A 14,889-nucleotide genomic window follows, 5' to 3' on the forward strand; every position below is an offset into this window, starting at 1 on the left:
AGGCCATATTATTACCATCGCACTGTAAAAAGAGGGCTGGGGTCAAGAGATGCCTAAGCTCACCCTGTAAAGGAATGGCTGACTTGACATTTGTATCAGAGACTTCCAGTTTGCTCTTTAATTACCTTCTGTGGATTTGGAAGGAAGATGTAAAAGGTTCAAAGGAAACGCATGAAATTGCCTTATGCTGAGTCAAACTGGTGGTCTGTACTGCCTATTCTGGCAGCAGCTGTCTAGGGTCTCAGATATAATTTTTTCATATTGCCTAAAACTGGATCCTTTTAGCTAGAGCTTTCAGGGATTGAACCTGGAACTTTTTGCATGCAAAGTAGATGCACTACTACTGAGTCATGGACCTTTTCCAAAAGGTGCAAACCTGTAGTGTATGGGCAGGCCTTGCACTCATTATACAGGGGTAAGGGAATGTATTGTTTAAGTAAGACTTGCTCCTATAAAGATGGTAGTTATTAACTAAAGACACCTACCTACTACTGATTCCAGTAGTGAATCTTGCAGTCACCTTGCAGTTACATAGAAGTACAATTTACTCACAACAAATTTTTCTTGCTCAAAGGTCATATGGTACTTTGGGCTACTTTCCCTAAAAATGGCTATCAGGCTCAGCAAGTTGCTCATATCACATCTGCTGCTGATTGTTCTCCTCGCCCCATGGTGAAGGTTTTCCAGCATTCTTCCAGTTGTTCCCTTCCCAGCTCTAGCTAGCACCTGTTGATGCAGCTTTCCCCAAAGCTGCCACAACCACCTGTACCAAGCAGCTGCCTTAAAATAGTCTTCTACTTTCACTTCCTTCTTTTTCCACAGTATCTGCTCCTCAAAACTTACCTGTGGGGTTGGTTACACTGAGACACAGTGACTGACCAAGGGTCCCTCATTGGCCTTCATTTCTGAGTTGGCATTTGAATCCATCCTCTCTAATCAAAGTGGACCCTCATTGGACCTTTGAATCATACATTGGTGGCAGAAACTTTTGTCCTGTAATCTGATAAACCACCCATTAATCTTCTAAAATGCACTTATTTATTACTATTTATGTACTTACCCCTCCTTTCTCTCCAATGGGGATGCAAAGTGATTTACATAATTCTTTCCTCCATTTTTATTGTCACAACAACTCTGTGAGGTAGGTTAGCCTGAGAGTGTAGCCTGTGAGGTAGGTTAGCCTGACTGGCCCAAGAGTGAGGATTCAAACCTGAGTCTCCTAGAGCCCAGTCTGACACTAAAATATGCTGACTCGCCAACTTATTCCAGTGCTCTTTGCTACTGTGTATCATGCACAGTTTTAATGTGTTAGACATACCATCAGCCATGCAATCTATTTCCATTGGAATTGGAACATGACTTAAGAATGAAGTCTCAGTTTATTTAAACTTTGACCCCTTTTTGCTTACTCTATAGAATACTGAAAATAAGATCTCTGCCTCATAGAGTTCAATATTTTTCTTTTCTTATAAAAGCCTTCAAAATGTGGCACATGTTCTAATAGGGTTATGATCCATCAGAACATTACACGTGTCACTATTTTGTGCAGAGGCAAAATCTGTCGCTGAGCTGGGCAGCCCTAAATGGGCTTGACATTTCTTTAAAATGTAATGGGAAATAATGTGAATGAAGTGACTTGGAACTACTGCTTCAGCTTTCATTTAGCACTGGAGTATTGCTGTACTGTATAGAATCAAGAAATGAAATGGTCCTTATCTAGGATGGACGGAATGCTTAAGCATGAAAGACTCCCTAGGGTACGCGTACTCATTCTAAGTGTGGGGAGACTCACGAGTAGAGCACACACTTTGCATGCACAATGTCCCAGGTTCAGTCGCTGACATCTTCAGTTAAAAGGTTCTTAGATGCCAGGTCTTAGAAAGAATGATCTCTACCTAAGGCTGTATCTCCATCAGAATAGATGGTACATTTCCCCTGGATACATCCCTGGGACAAGTTACAGATGTGCTCCCAAGAGCTCTGTGTTTCCTAGGGGCATGGAGCCTAATTTGGATCAAGGACCATGGCACATAGGAGAAGGGGCTTAGACCTTCTACCTCACTATTTTCCCACCCAACCTGAAACAGCTCCAGGGAGCCACTTTTTGCCCTGGGGGGGGTGGTGGTGGCTGGGGCTGATGGGAGTTGTAGGCAAAAAAACATCTGGAGAGCTACCGTTGGCCACCCCTGCAATATCCTATGCAGCCGCATTGCTAAGCATACTTTGATATCAAATAAGATCTGTACACAATGCACTGCCCTTAGGACTGGGACTTGTGATTGTTAGTGAAGGCAGGCCTTGCAGAAGCAAACCATGCTTCTTCTTTTTGCACAAGCATTTCCCCCTTATCTATACATACAGCAACAATTAAATGTCTCGATGCTGAGTCAGTCTTCAGCCTTCAGATGCAGGACTCGCCGTTCCACAGCAAACTATGTGGATAGATAGAATGCAGAGGCATGATTTCTGTCTCTGGGTCCTGATCTAATAAGTGGTAAATGTAGAGAATCTGCTCTGCTAGACGGAGACTTCTTCAGACTCTGTCCCTGGAGCAAACTCACCTAAGTAGTACTTGTGATGCTGGCAGTGCCACAGCCGTAGGATGCAGACTAGCCCTTTAATTAATCAGGCAAGTCCCCACTGGAAGGCCATTAATACCAGGAGCAAGCTGAGCCAAAGGGCTCCTATAGAGCTGGCAACACTACAGGGTCTGCTCGGCTTAGGTTTGGGCTGTGGCAACAATGACCATGGACGTAGGCTTGCTCAGCAGGCCCAGACCCTAGCTCAGTGATTGCACTGAGGTACTATCTGAATCACAGGGGCCATGGCCCTTTGGAATAGGGGCCCACAGAAAACTTTCCTGAGAAGAGAACAGCCTGGATATCTGTGTCACTCCTAGACCCACCCTTATCTCCCTTTTCACCTGTTCATAAATAATTTTAAACTTCATTTTAAGTTACATACCGCCCACTTGTAGGTCAATTCAAGACCAATGTTTGAGCACATTTAAATTGAAAGGGCCAGCATACCATTTCTAATCATAATGCCATACAGCAGGATACAAAAAAAGGTGAACGTGATACTTTATTTAGACATTTAATGCTTCATGATCTTCACACGTGTTCAGTCAGTGCTAAGAAAACGTAGGCTGAAGACTGGAACTTTTTTCATTCAAAACATCCCTCAAATTGCAAATACAGCTGGATTATTCCTGATTTATAGTCTTTCTAGAAGGGATTAAGTTTTATTTTGAGTTTAAAAATCAGTAAATGAAAGGAGGTTATCTGCATTTATGGCCTAGCAGGTTGGTATTTCTTTCATTCGTCTAAAATGCTTTGATAAGAGCAAAAATGAATGTTTATAAAACTATTTTTCTGTGAGCTGCAGGAGTTCGAATGAATGCATTTGTATTGCTGTAATATTTAATATTAATCAATAGCGCAGAAGTGATGTGGTTTGAATAAGTCAGCAAGTATAATGAAAGCTTTTACTTACTCGATGACATAAAGAGCCTCAAAGTAATTCGGTGTAATGTAATTTCATTGCATTGGACTGTGACGTAATCAAAACATAATGATTTATAAGCTATTTATTTTCTGTTTTCCAGACAGGTTTTTAGTATTAACAACAATGAATCACATGTCCCTTCTGCAGTGGTGCAGATGATCTAATTCTTCGATGCGTGAGCTTCCAAAATGTATATGTAGTGCTTTATTCTGGATAGATACATTTTAAGGTAGTGGCATTCTTTTAGATTTACGTACATGGAATAGAGAGCAAAGTGTGCCCTATTGACTCTAAGGTTGCGGGAAGCCTGACTAGTCCAAAATGTGTGCTGATTTATGGTTGGTGTCGGGCCAAGGAGACTACTCTGATGGGACCCAACTTTCTGTAAATCAACATGTACTTTGGCATATAAAGATCCGGCATAAAGTACATTCAAATAAAAGCAGGGAACACATTGTAATCTTTTAAACAAGAATGTTGTGCTTCACATACTTTTTATCTTTGATATCCCCAACAGGAACACTCTCTTATTCGCACTACCACTAAATGTTTTATTTTCTTTATTTTGCTACTGGATAAACACTGAGGTTTCTCTTTAAACCATGTACATACAGGAATGCAAACTGATCCATTTTCATAGACCTGGGAAACATAGGCTGTTTTGCAGTTCTCCTTGTAGGGACGTGACCTTAAAAAGAGATGAGACTTCTAGGAAAGATTGATTGAATGGCGGAATAACAAAAGGCTCATAGAATTACACAAGGGTTCAATTATGTTATGGTAAAGCTTTACATCACTCTATTTTGTGTTTGATTTGTTAAGTCACTGTGGCCCTAACTATGTATTACCTTTTCCCATGGGATGTATCTGGGTTTCCCAGTATGACTTTTAGTCAGATGTATGATTTCCCCCTTATTTTCACATATAGATTCCAGTTGTGTTTGGATATGCAGCATGATGCGAGAAAGGTCTTTAGCCTCCTCCCTGCACTATTTTCCCAATCTGAAATGGCCCTGTCAGGGGACAGTATTTATCCCATATGGGAACCTTAGCTGTACCCTTCAGTACATGAACAGTCCACAGCAGGGCAAATAGCATCCCCAGAGCCATTTCTGGTTGGGAAAACAGTATGGGGGAAGGCTTAAGTTCCATACTCCCAGTTTGAGTCTAGCCTTTGCACACTGGGTTCCAGTGGGGAATTTACAGCTTATGTCTGTCTGCAAATCTTTGGGGCAGAAACTGGCCGATCAAGGTCAAAATTATCTTCTCTGACAGACAGCAGCTTTCTAGGGTCTCAGAGAGAGGTCTTTTTCATCATTCACTTTTTTTATTTGGATATACCAGGGATTGAACCTGGGCCTTCTACATGCCCACTGTTAGATATTTGCTTTTGTAAACTTTGATGATACTGTGGTTTTACTCCACAAGACAAAAACTGTTAGCTTCAAATAGAAAATGGTTTGGATACAAAGAATACCAGATGGAAGAAGAATGTTTAGCAGTTTCCTTCAGTGGAAATGTTTGTGCAGACAATGATTGGATTGGGGAATAGGATTGCTTTGTATTTGTTAGTGCCGTCTCTCTACTGTGGCTTCAGGTACCACATGGACATAACAAAAGAAATGAGCTGGCCATCCTCTTTCCATGTTCCCAAGTTACATTTTGAAGTGACATATTGTACATCTTGCATGAGAGCTAGAACTGCACCTAGAACTCAGAAATCTTCCCGCATGGGAGATGCTTGAATCATGACTTAGGTCCGGGGATACTGGAATGTAATTTTTCCATATAACACTTTTATCTTCCATAGATTTCTACTGAAGTGTGATCACAAGGGTTTATTTATTTATTCACTTCATTTATACCCTGCTGTTTCCCCCAATGGGGACCTCAGGTGGCCTATATCATTCTTCTCTCCTCCATTTTATCCTAAAAAAAACAACTCTTTGGGGTAGGTTAGGCTGGGGTTGTGTGATAAGCCCAAGGTCACCCAGAAAACTTCCATGGCAGAATGGGGATTTGAGCTTGGCTCTCCCACATCCTTGTCCAACATTCTAAAGACTGCATCCTCTCAATCCTCTTTTGATTATTGAGAAAATGAGTATGCTGTTTCTCAAGAATGTTCTCTGGATAGTTCACAACTAAAACAACAGATAACAAGTAAATATAAACAGTAATACGAATTTAACCCCCCCCCTCCGAAAAAGTAACCTATATATTTAGAAATAAATGTACATAATCAGATAATAGCGTGAATATCTTCAAAGAAAGTGAATGCAAAAACCAGAAAATAACTTTGATTTTTCCTTCCTGAAAAAAAAATTGTAAATATAAAATAAGTTATTCTAAGAAGTTTTTATCTCTGATATTTCAGGACTATTTCAATTACAAGGGACAATCTGAGAATGTGGATTGCTGATCTCTTCCTCGCACTGGAGCTACTTACACTAGTGTCACTCTGCAGTCCCTGAATACCCTCAACAAGAAAGGAAACCTATGGCAAACATAACACAAATGGATTCTCTTTGTGAAACCCTTCTTTAGGACATTCTTTTTTTTAAAAGAAACAACCTCTTTTCTAACAATTCCTCTTTTCTAACTACTGCACGATCCTATATTCTCATTCACTGGGCACTGATGGTAGCCTTCAGAAGGGACAGCTGCAAATTGTCCACCTCCTCCTCTAATAAGAAGAAAACTTGGGTCTTGGACTGCAATACCGTCTTCAGAAAAAATGGTATACAAAGACAAGCATCTGGTCTCCTGCCATTGTTTCTTCTTGCTCACAGCCAAATTCTGCTGGATACTCCCAACGATGCAAGGAACTCAGGGCCAGGAATATGCCCACTCCATTCGACTCGATGGAGACATCATCTTGGGAGGACTCTTCCCTGTCCATGCCAAAGGGGATAGAGGGGTCCCTTGTGGAGAGCTTAAAAAGGAGAAAGGGATCCACCGGCTTGAGGCAATGCTATATGCAATTGATCAGATCAATAAGGACCCTGATCTTCTTGCCAATGTCACTTTGGGTGTCCGGATCTTAGACACTTGTTCCAGGGACACTTATGCTTTAGAGCAATCGCTAACATTTGTGCAAGCTTTGATTGAGAAAGATGGATCTGATGTGAAATGTGCTAACGGAGACCCACCTATTTTCACAAAGCCAGATAAGATAACGGGGGTAATAGGAGCTGCTGCAAGTTCAGTGTCCATCATGGTGGCTAACATTTTAAGACTCTTTAAGGTAAGACTTTTAATGGTAACATTACAATTTATGAACATTTATTATGCACATGTATGAAGCCCAGTAAAAACAAATAATCCCATACTGGAGATCTCACCATGAAAAATAGCTGAAAACATCTAAAATGTTTACCCATTTTCCTTTGCTAAGTGGGGATGATAATCATAGAATCACAGAACTTGAAAGGGGCCATACAGGCCATCTAGTCCAACCCCCTGCTCAATGCAGGAGCAGCCTAGAATATCCCTGACAAATGTTTGTCCAGCCGTTGCTTAAAGACTGCCAATGAGGGGGAGCTCACCACCTTCCTAGGTAGCTGAATACACTCTTACTGTAAAAAAAAGAAAAGTCCCCCCCCTGATATACAGCCAGTGCCCTTAATTTAAACCCTTTGTTGTGTGTCCTAACCTCTGCTGCCAATGGGAACAGCACCTTGCCCTCGTCTAAGTGACAGCCCTTCAAATACTTAAGGAGAGTGATCATGTCCCTCCTCAACCTCCTCTTCTCCAGACCGAACATTCCCAATGTGTGAGAGAATGTAGTTTGTATAGGACTGGAAAGCTGCAATTTGTATTGTATACAGTGCATTAAAATGTTGAGTCCATTGAACTAAACTGTGGTTCAAACATTAGAGCAAGTCATTTAGCAGTAAAGGTCTGCTCATGTCTGAAACACATTATTGATCATATTTCAGTCTTTACACTGGTAGAAATTCATTCCTTCAACGGAAAGCTCCAAAATTTATATTGATGATAACATTCTGTTAATTTTCTTAGAGACAAAGAAGGGTTTTGTTCAAGGAATTTATAAACTAAGACTAGTTCACAGAACAAACATAGGAGGAGAGAAGGATAATGAAGGGATGAATGGAAATGCTTTGAGACTTAATTACATCTGAAGATTTATAGATTTCATTGGTTTTGTTACACACACACTTTCAGAATAGTCAAATGTTACAATGTACATTCTTACATTGCATTTTGGCATATGATGGTCGGAGAATGCAGCTGTATTATATGTGTGACTCAAGTTGTGCATCCAGAAGTGGCGTGGAAACAGTCTGCAGAAGTCTGTCATATTTAAGTGTTTAATGATGCCTGAGGTTGCTAATGCAGAATTTTGTTTTCACAATTGTGGTTATGCGCTTATGAACAAGTCATTTACCTCTAGAGAAATACACATACATTTAAGTTGTATTTGCTGTAGAAGCCTAGGTTGTTTCTGTATTCAGTGGTAAATTCTTCTAGAATAGCACATTCTGTTTTCCAGAGTAAAATTTCGTATAGTTCTGCCCAGCCTGATGCAATTGTATGAAGTTTTACGCATAAATCTGCTACTAAGATGGCCGGAGAGGTTCTTCCAATGGAGAAATATGCTTGGAATACTGCCAATATTGACCTATGTGTCTAACTAAATTAAATATAATGATCCTTACTTCTCTGATAATTTTAGCTTCTTCCTTAATTTTGCACGTTTATAATCCCCGCCCGCCCCCCAGACAAGTCTGGGCAGATCACATCAGAACAACAATTGTGTTGACATATTATTCATTACCTTCAATGTATACTTTATTAAGTCCTAGAGCATAAACAGTGGAAAGGTAAACCTGCCACATCTACACTCATCAAATGCAGTGGGCAGATGATGGAGTCCTAATCAATAGACTCAGCAGGAACCGATTAGGCAGCCAGCATTTAATTTTAAACTCTGCCGGATAGTAAATAGATAACGGTACACTGAATTTGAGATGCTTTCGGTACATACCACGGATATTGCCTCTTATTGACACTTGTTATCCTGGTCTTTCTTCATGGGCATGTTGGTCTTTTTGGTGCAGGAAACAAGACAAGACAAATTAGGGCATGCTTATTTCCCATTAGCTATGGAACTGTTTTCAGTGTATTCACATGTGCACCATTTGATGGATCAATCCCACATGACTAACTTCTTGAGAGTGTGAACTGCCCCCGTTGGGGAGGGATGGTGGCTCAGTGGTAGAGCATCTGCTTGGTAAGCAGAAGGTCCCAGGTTCAATCCCTGGCATCTCCAAAAAGGGTCCAGGCAAAGAGGCATGGAAAACCTCAGCTTGAGACCCTGGAGAGCCGCTGCCAGTCTGAGAAGACAATACTGACTTTGATGGACCGAGGGTCTGATTCAGTATAAAGCAGCTTCATATGTTGAAAGGCTGTCCCCATTGTTTGAGTTGATGATGGATGATCACAATAATTTATTGATTGAGTTTATGTATGCAAATTTCAGGCAGATGGATGGGCAGTGGTCAATTGTAGTGGTCAATCTTATCAACAGCTTAGGCTCAAGAAGTCCAAAAGAAAAATTGAGGAAAGACCACAGCGTGAGATTCTATGATAAAATCCTTTTTTTTTTTTTTTTACTAGCAGACTGGCATAGGCGGTACTCAGTCCCTCCACAGTCATAATAAAGCATGGCTTCATGTTCCCTGGTCTGATCAAGATTAGATGTGTTGAGAACTTTGTAGCAAATGCAATCACCAGAAGAAGATATATTGTTCAACTATTGTGCCCTCCACTCAAGTTGCCGTTCTGACTATTCACTGCCTCATATAGACACTAAGCAAGGCAATTGAACATATGAACATATGAAGCTGCCTTATACTGAATCAGACCTTTGGTCCATCGAAGTCAGTATTGTCTTCTCAGACTGGCAGCAGCTCTCCAGGGTCTCAAGTTGAGGTTTTTCACACCTCTTTGCCTGGACCCTTTTTTGGAGATGCCAGGGATTGAACCTGGGACCTTCTGCTTCCCAAGCAGATGCTCTACCACTGAGCCACCGTCCCTCCCCTAATTTAGGTAGATAAAGTTTGTTCTCCCACTTTTGCATTTGCACAGTAGGGAAAATCACAATGCCATTCTAGGTAGACTTCAGTGGACTTTAATGGACTTAGAATGGTGCAATTCTACTGAGCATTTAACTGCTAATCTTGCCCCATGATCATGGTTAGGTCAGGCTGCTAAGGTTGGTCTGTCTTTTCTTTGCACTTTGTATTGGATACATCAGCTGGTACCGGCAGTTGTAAAACTGGTATCTATTTCTCATGACTTTTTTCAGCTTCATTTTTTCAATGGAATATAGCATATGAAGGCAGCAAATCAGAGTGGCACTTGATCATGGCACTGTTGGTTGCCTGGAGCAGAGCTAGGGCTTCCCCAGAGAACTCTCACTAGGCAGTGGTTGTTAAGAGAGTATGCCCTTGATCAAGGCTGTTAAGGTACTTTAACTTTAGCTTTCACTGTGGGTTTCATATGTAGTTAGATCATATGTAGGTTTGCAGTTGTGCTGGGGAATATCAACTACAACTCACAAAACTGTGTAAGAATACGAGTGAGCAAACTGCCACAGAACTGGATAGTTTATTAACAATTCAAATGATCAAAATCACTAACCACCAAGTGTAAAAGTTTCTTTTCCTCCTTTGTTTCAAATGTTAGCCCTTAAAGAATTCTTTATTTAAACATTTAGCTATAGTGTGCAGTGGCAGTGAGGGCCAGGGCCAGGGTGTGTGCATGTATGTGATTGCATTTCTGTGCATGTGCGGATGTGGCAATTCCTTGTCGGAAACATTTGAGCTGTTTGCATGTGGGCTGATCAGGCCGGTGAATGCTTAACTCCTATGATCACAACATGTGATGATGGTGCTGTGATAGAGTTTTAAAAAGATGGTACAGTTAAGAAAGAGTTCATGTTTGGAGGAGAGGCTATCTGCCTTCTGTAGTGTCTGATAAGACGTGTTGTAGTGGTTACTAAGGTAACTGGAAAAAAGTCCACAGGAAAAAAGCTCACAGAAAAAACCTACGATCATGAATGCTCACAGGAAAAATGCTTGCACAGAAAAATGCCCACATGGAAAGAAGCCCACATGGAAAAATACCATGTAAAGCACCATAGATATTTATAATTGTAGATAACCATTCACCTCCATTTATGTGATTGAACAGGTATTACCTATATTTTATGTTGTTATTTTAGGATTAAAATATGCCATATTCTCCTGCAACAATCAGTGTTGTGATTTTATCAAGTGTAATTAATTAATAATTTTATGTTATTAGTATATTATTTCATTACTATACAAAAGTGGCCTGTGTGAAGAGAGGTTTAATGCTCATGAGTGTAAAGGTTTGGAAGGGAAAATACAGGAAATAAAAGCAACAATTTTGTTATCAATGACCTTTATTAAGAAGGAAAAACAATAATAACAGAAATTAAATTCTATATAGAATTTTTTTTAAAAAAATTAAATACTTTAAATTTATTAATTTACAATTTGTCAGCCTTTCAACTATGTGGCTTAAAAGTTTTCAAATAATTAATATAATTTGCATATTGTGTTATTAAAAATTAAAACCATGGGGGGGGGGGCGATGCCGTGTTAATAGCGGATGCATGATCTGATTACTCTCCCTCTTCCCCGCTAACTCCGGCACCTTCTCATCGCTGTGAGCCATCTCTACCTCCCCATAGATGGGGAAGACAGGTGGTAAGAAGACTTTTTCTTTTAAAAAGAAAAATCCATCGGTCCAGTCACTTCTTACCTCGACAATAGCACGGCAGTATGCAAACGCAGCCAGAGAGGCCTCTAAAAACATGGCAGCAGGATCTGAAAGTGAATGTGAAATCACACAGATGACGACTCTTTAGAATATATTATTCAATCCTCTGTGCAAGCAGCAATGAAGGCCATGGAAGCCTCTATGCTAGATAAAATGACTGATAATATCAACAATATCTTGAAACCGATCTCAGATCAACTGAATGAGATTGCGGTGGCCCTGAATGAAACAATGCAAGTTGCAGACACAGCACTTAATTTGGGAATGAGGCTTCAGGAGGAGAACCAGCAGATACAAGAAAGACTCCTGGATATTGAAACGACGCAAAGGCAAGCTAACCTTAAATTTTGAGGACTAGATGAGAATCTGGAAAATTCAAGTGACATTAAAAATGTTATGAGTGCTTGCTTCTATTTTGAAATCAATCAAAAACTCTGCTGTGCCTTCGATGAAAGCCTATTGTATTGGATCGGCTAGGAATCCAAATAGAACGGCACCATGTGATGTTATGGTGACTTTTCAAGATGCTAACCACAGACTTGATATCCTAAAAATGGCAAGGACAAATGGCTTTTTACAGTATCAAGACCTGAAAGTGGCAGTCTACCCTGATGTACCATCTGAAGCCCTAGCAATTAGAAGGGTTTTAAAACCAATCACATCCAAGTTGAGAGAAGCAAATGTAAAGTATAAATGGGCCTGGCAAGGCTATCTGACTGTATCATCTCAAGGCAAGCTACTCAGAGCTTTTATTGAAGAGACTGGAATGCAACTCCTTCGTGCTTTAAAACTGGATGTCCCTGCAGACCTTCAGAAGAGGACAGCGAAGAGGAAACTGGCTGTGACACCTGAGAAATCAAAGCTAAGCAGAATCCCAGTATTCAAAACCCCATGAACAATACTATAAGCTCCAGATGATGTGGCAAAAGGGGAGGGGAAAAGATGCTACTCTGAATCTGAAAAATGGTTTTAGTTGTAACATAACAAAATAATTTTTCTTTGTGATATAAAATTATACAATGTGCTGGAGGGAGGGGAAGAGGGAGGCAAAAATGAGAGGGTCTAAGCTCTCTAGTAGACTGATAAGAGAGCATTTAGAAATTTGATTTAATATTAGGAAGTGAAATTTAGAATAGGTAGTTAAGAAATTTAGTATTTAGATAATCAGTTTATTGTAGATTATATTAGACTAGATAAAATAGTTAATAGTAATAAAATAATAGGGATATAGCAGTTGATTGTAGTAGTAGTAGTAGTAGTTTTTAGTTTCATAAAGAAAATAGGAATAAATAGATAGGTTAAAGTAGGGAATTAACAATAGTATTAGAATTGATAATTGACAGATAGAGATGGTTGTTTGAATTGTTACTGACAGAGTTATTACTGGTATTTATTTTAGAGATACACAGTTCATTGGTTGATAAGTGGAATAATCTGTAGCTGCATAGAAGGTTAATAAATTACTTGTTGGAATGATTCCAAAACTCGAAATTTTATCACTCAATGTATGTGGCTTAAATAATGTCATTAAGAGAAAATGCATATTATTATATTATAAGGTATATATTAACAATAGTATTAGAATTGATAACTGACAGATAGAGACGGTTGTTTGAATTGTTACTGACAGAGTTATTACTGGTATTTATTTTAGAGATACACAATTCATTGGTTGATAAGTGGAATAATCTGTAGCTGCATAGAAGGTTAATAAATTACTTGTTGGAATGATTCCAAAACTTGAAATTTTATCACTCAATGTATGTGGCTTAAATAATGTCATTAAGAGAAAATGCATATTATCCCAAATACGTAAAACTAAAGCTGATATAGTATTACTACAAGAAACACATCAGCGTTCATCCAACACCACAGTGTTGAAAACCCAATGGTATCCTGCACAATATCAGACACCAGGAACCTCTAAATCTCATGGTGTTGCCATATTATTTGCAAAACACGTCAGATTTAAACTCATTGATAGCTTGCAGGATGAGGCTGGTTGTTATATTTTGTTAAAGGTAAATTGGAAGGGCAAAGCATCACAATTGGGGTCGGTATATGCCCCAAATAACAATCAGCTTTTATTTCTGAGATGCTAGAGAAATTGGACTCTTTTAAGGAAGGAGAGACTATCATAGGAGATTTTAATTATGTTTTTAATAAATATTTGGACAGAACACACTTACATAAAAAATTCAACCCTAAAAGAACTTTAAACACAGGCTTGGATCAAATTATACAACGTCATGGACTACATGATGCTTGGAGATGTACTCATCCAACTACTAAAGACTATACATTTTACTATCCAAGGTTTAATCCATACTCGAGGATTGATTTTATTTTATTAACTCAAAATTTATTAAATAATTTATTGCAATTTCAGATTGGCTTTAGGATTTGGTCAGATCATTCACCAGTCATTTGTTGCTTGAAAGGTTTAGAACAAGTTGTTGTTTTTTTTTTAAACGGACTTTGAATAAATCACTTTTAATTAACTCAGTACAAAAAGAACAACTAGAAGAAGGTATTAAAATTATCTTGAAGAAAATATTACACCAGAAGTCTCGCAATAAACAATATGGGATGCAAGTAAGGCAGTCATGCGGGGATTAGCTATGTCATTAGCGAGTCACCTAAACAAAGAAAAAAACAATCAATATTCTACAACAAAATATACAACACCTAGAGAACCTGCATAAACAGACGGGTAGCAAGAAAATTTACAAAAAATTAATGGCAGAATGTCATATATTGGAACTGACAGAAAATGATTCGATTCAAAAAAATATTTTGTACACTAAACAAAATTTTTGGCAAACAACGCCTTGATCATTGAAATTACTGACATGGAAAGTAAATTAAAAAAATCAGTAAATTATATTTATTCTTTAAAAGATCACTCAGGCAAAAAACGTAGTTCCAAACAAATTCTCCAAATTTTAACAGATTTTTTTTCAAATTTATACAAATCAACGAACCCTAAAACTTCTGATACAGAAACATTTCTGTCAAAGCATCAATTATTGACCCCATTAATGGAAGAACATAAATCATACCTAGATAAGGAAATCTCTACTGAAGAGATTACAGAAGCCATCAAACAACTTAAAACAAATAAAGCCACAGGCTTTATTGTAGTATTTTTGTAGTAGTAGTTTTTTTGTAGTATTTTATACTACAAAATATTTTTAAAAGAGCTAATAAATCCTTTACAGAATCTGTTTAATAGTATCTTAGAAAGCGGTCACATGCCTGCAACTTGGTCAGAAGCTGATATAATCCTCTTGCTAAAACCAAACAAAGATCCAAATGAGCCGGCCTCATATAGATCCATCTCATTGCTGAATGTGGATGCAAAGTTGTTCATGAAGGTATTGGCAAATAGATTAAAACTAGTGCTACCGGACTATATCAACCCTGACCAAACTGGTTTTATTTTAAACTGAAACATAGCAGATAACACGTATCAGATATTGAATTTAATTGCCCAGGCTAGAAAAGACAAACAGGAGACTATCTTTTTATCCCTAGATGCTCACAAAG

The 14,889-nt window shown here is 38.8% G+C and overlaps 1 protein-coding gene across 3 annotated transcripts in view; it reads left to right on the top strand.

Annotated features, from left to right (window-relative positions):
• The first annotated feature begins 5,886 nt into the window (after positions 1-5,886).
• The window catches only part of GRM8 (glutamate metabotropic receptor 8), a 999,131-nt gene continuing 990,128 nt past the window's right edge, over positions 5,887-14,889 (top strand). For all 3 annotated transcript variants that reach the window (XM_060244808.1, XM_060244809.1, XM_060244810.1), the window contains exon 1: positions 5,887-6,751. In XM_060244808.1, coding sequence (XP_060100791.1) covers positions 6,242-6,751 — 510 coding nt within the window. In that variant the 5' untranslated portion in view covers positions 5,887-6,241. The remainder of the gene's footprint in view (positions 6,752-14,889) is intronic.

The sequence above is a fragment of the Heteronotia binoei genome, chromosome 8 (genome assembly GCF_032191835.1).
Source record: "Heteronotia binoei isolate CCM8104 ecotype False Entrance Well chromosome 8, APGP_CSIRO_Hbin_v1, whole genome shotgun sequence".
NCBI lineage: Eukaryota > Metazoa > Chordata > Lepidosauria > Squamata > Gekkonidae > Heteronotia > Heteronotia binoei.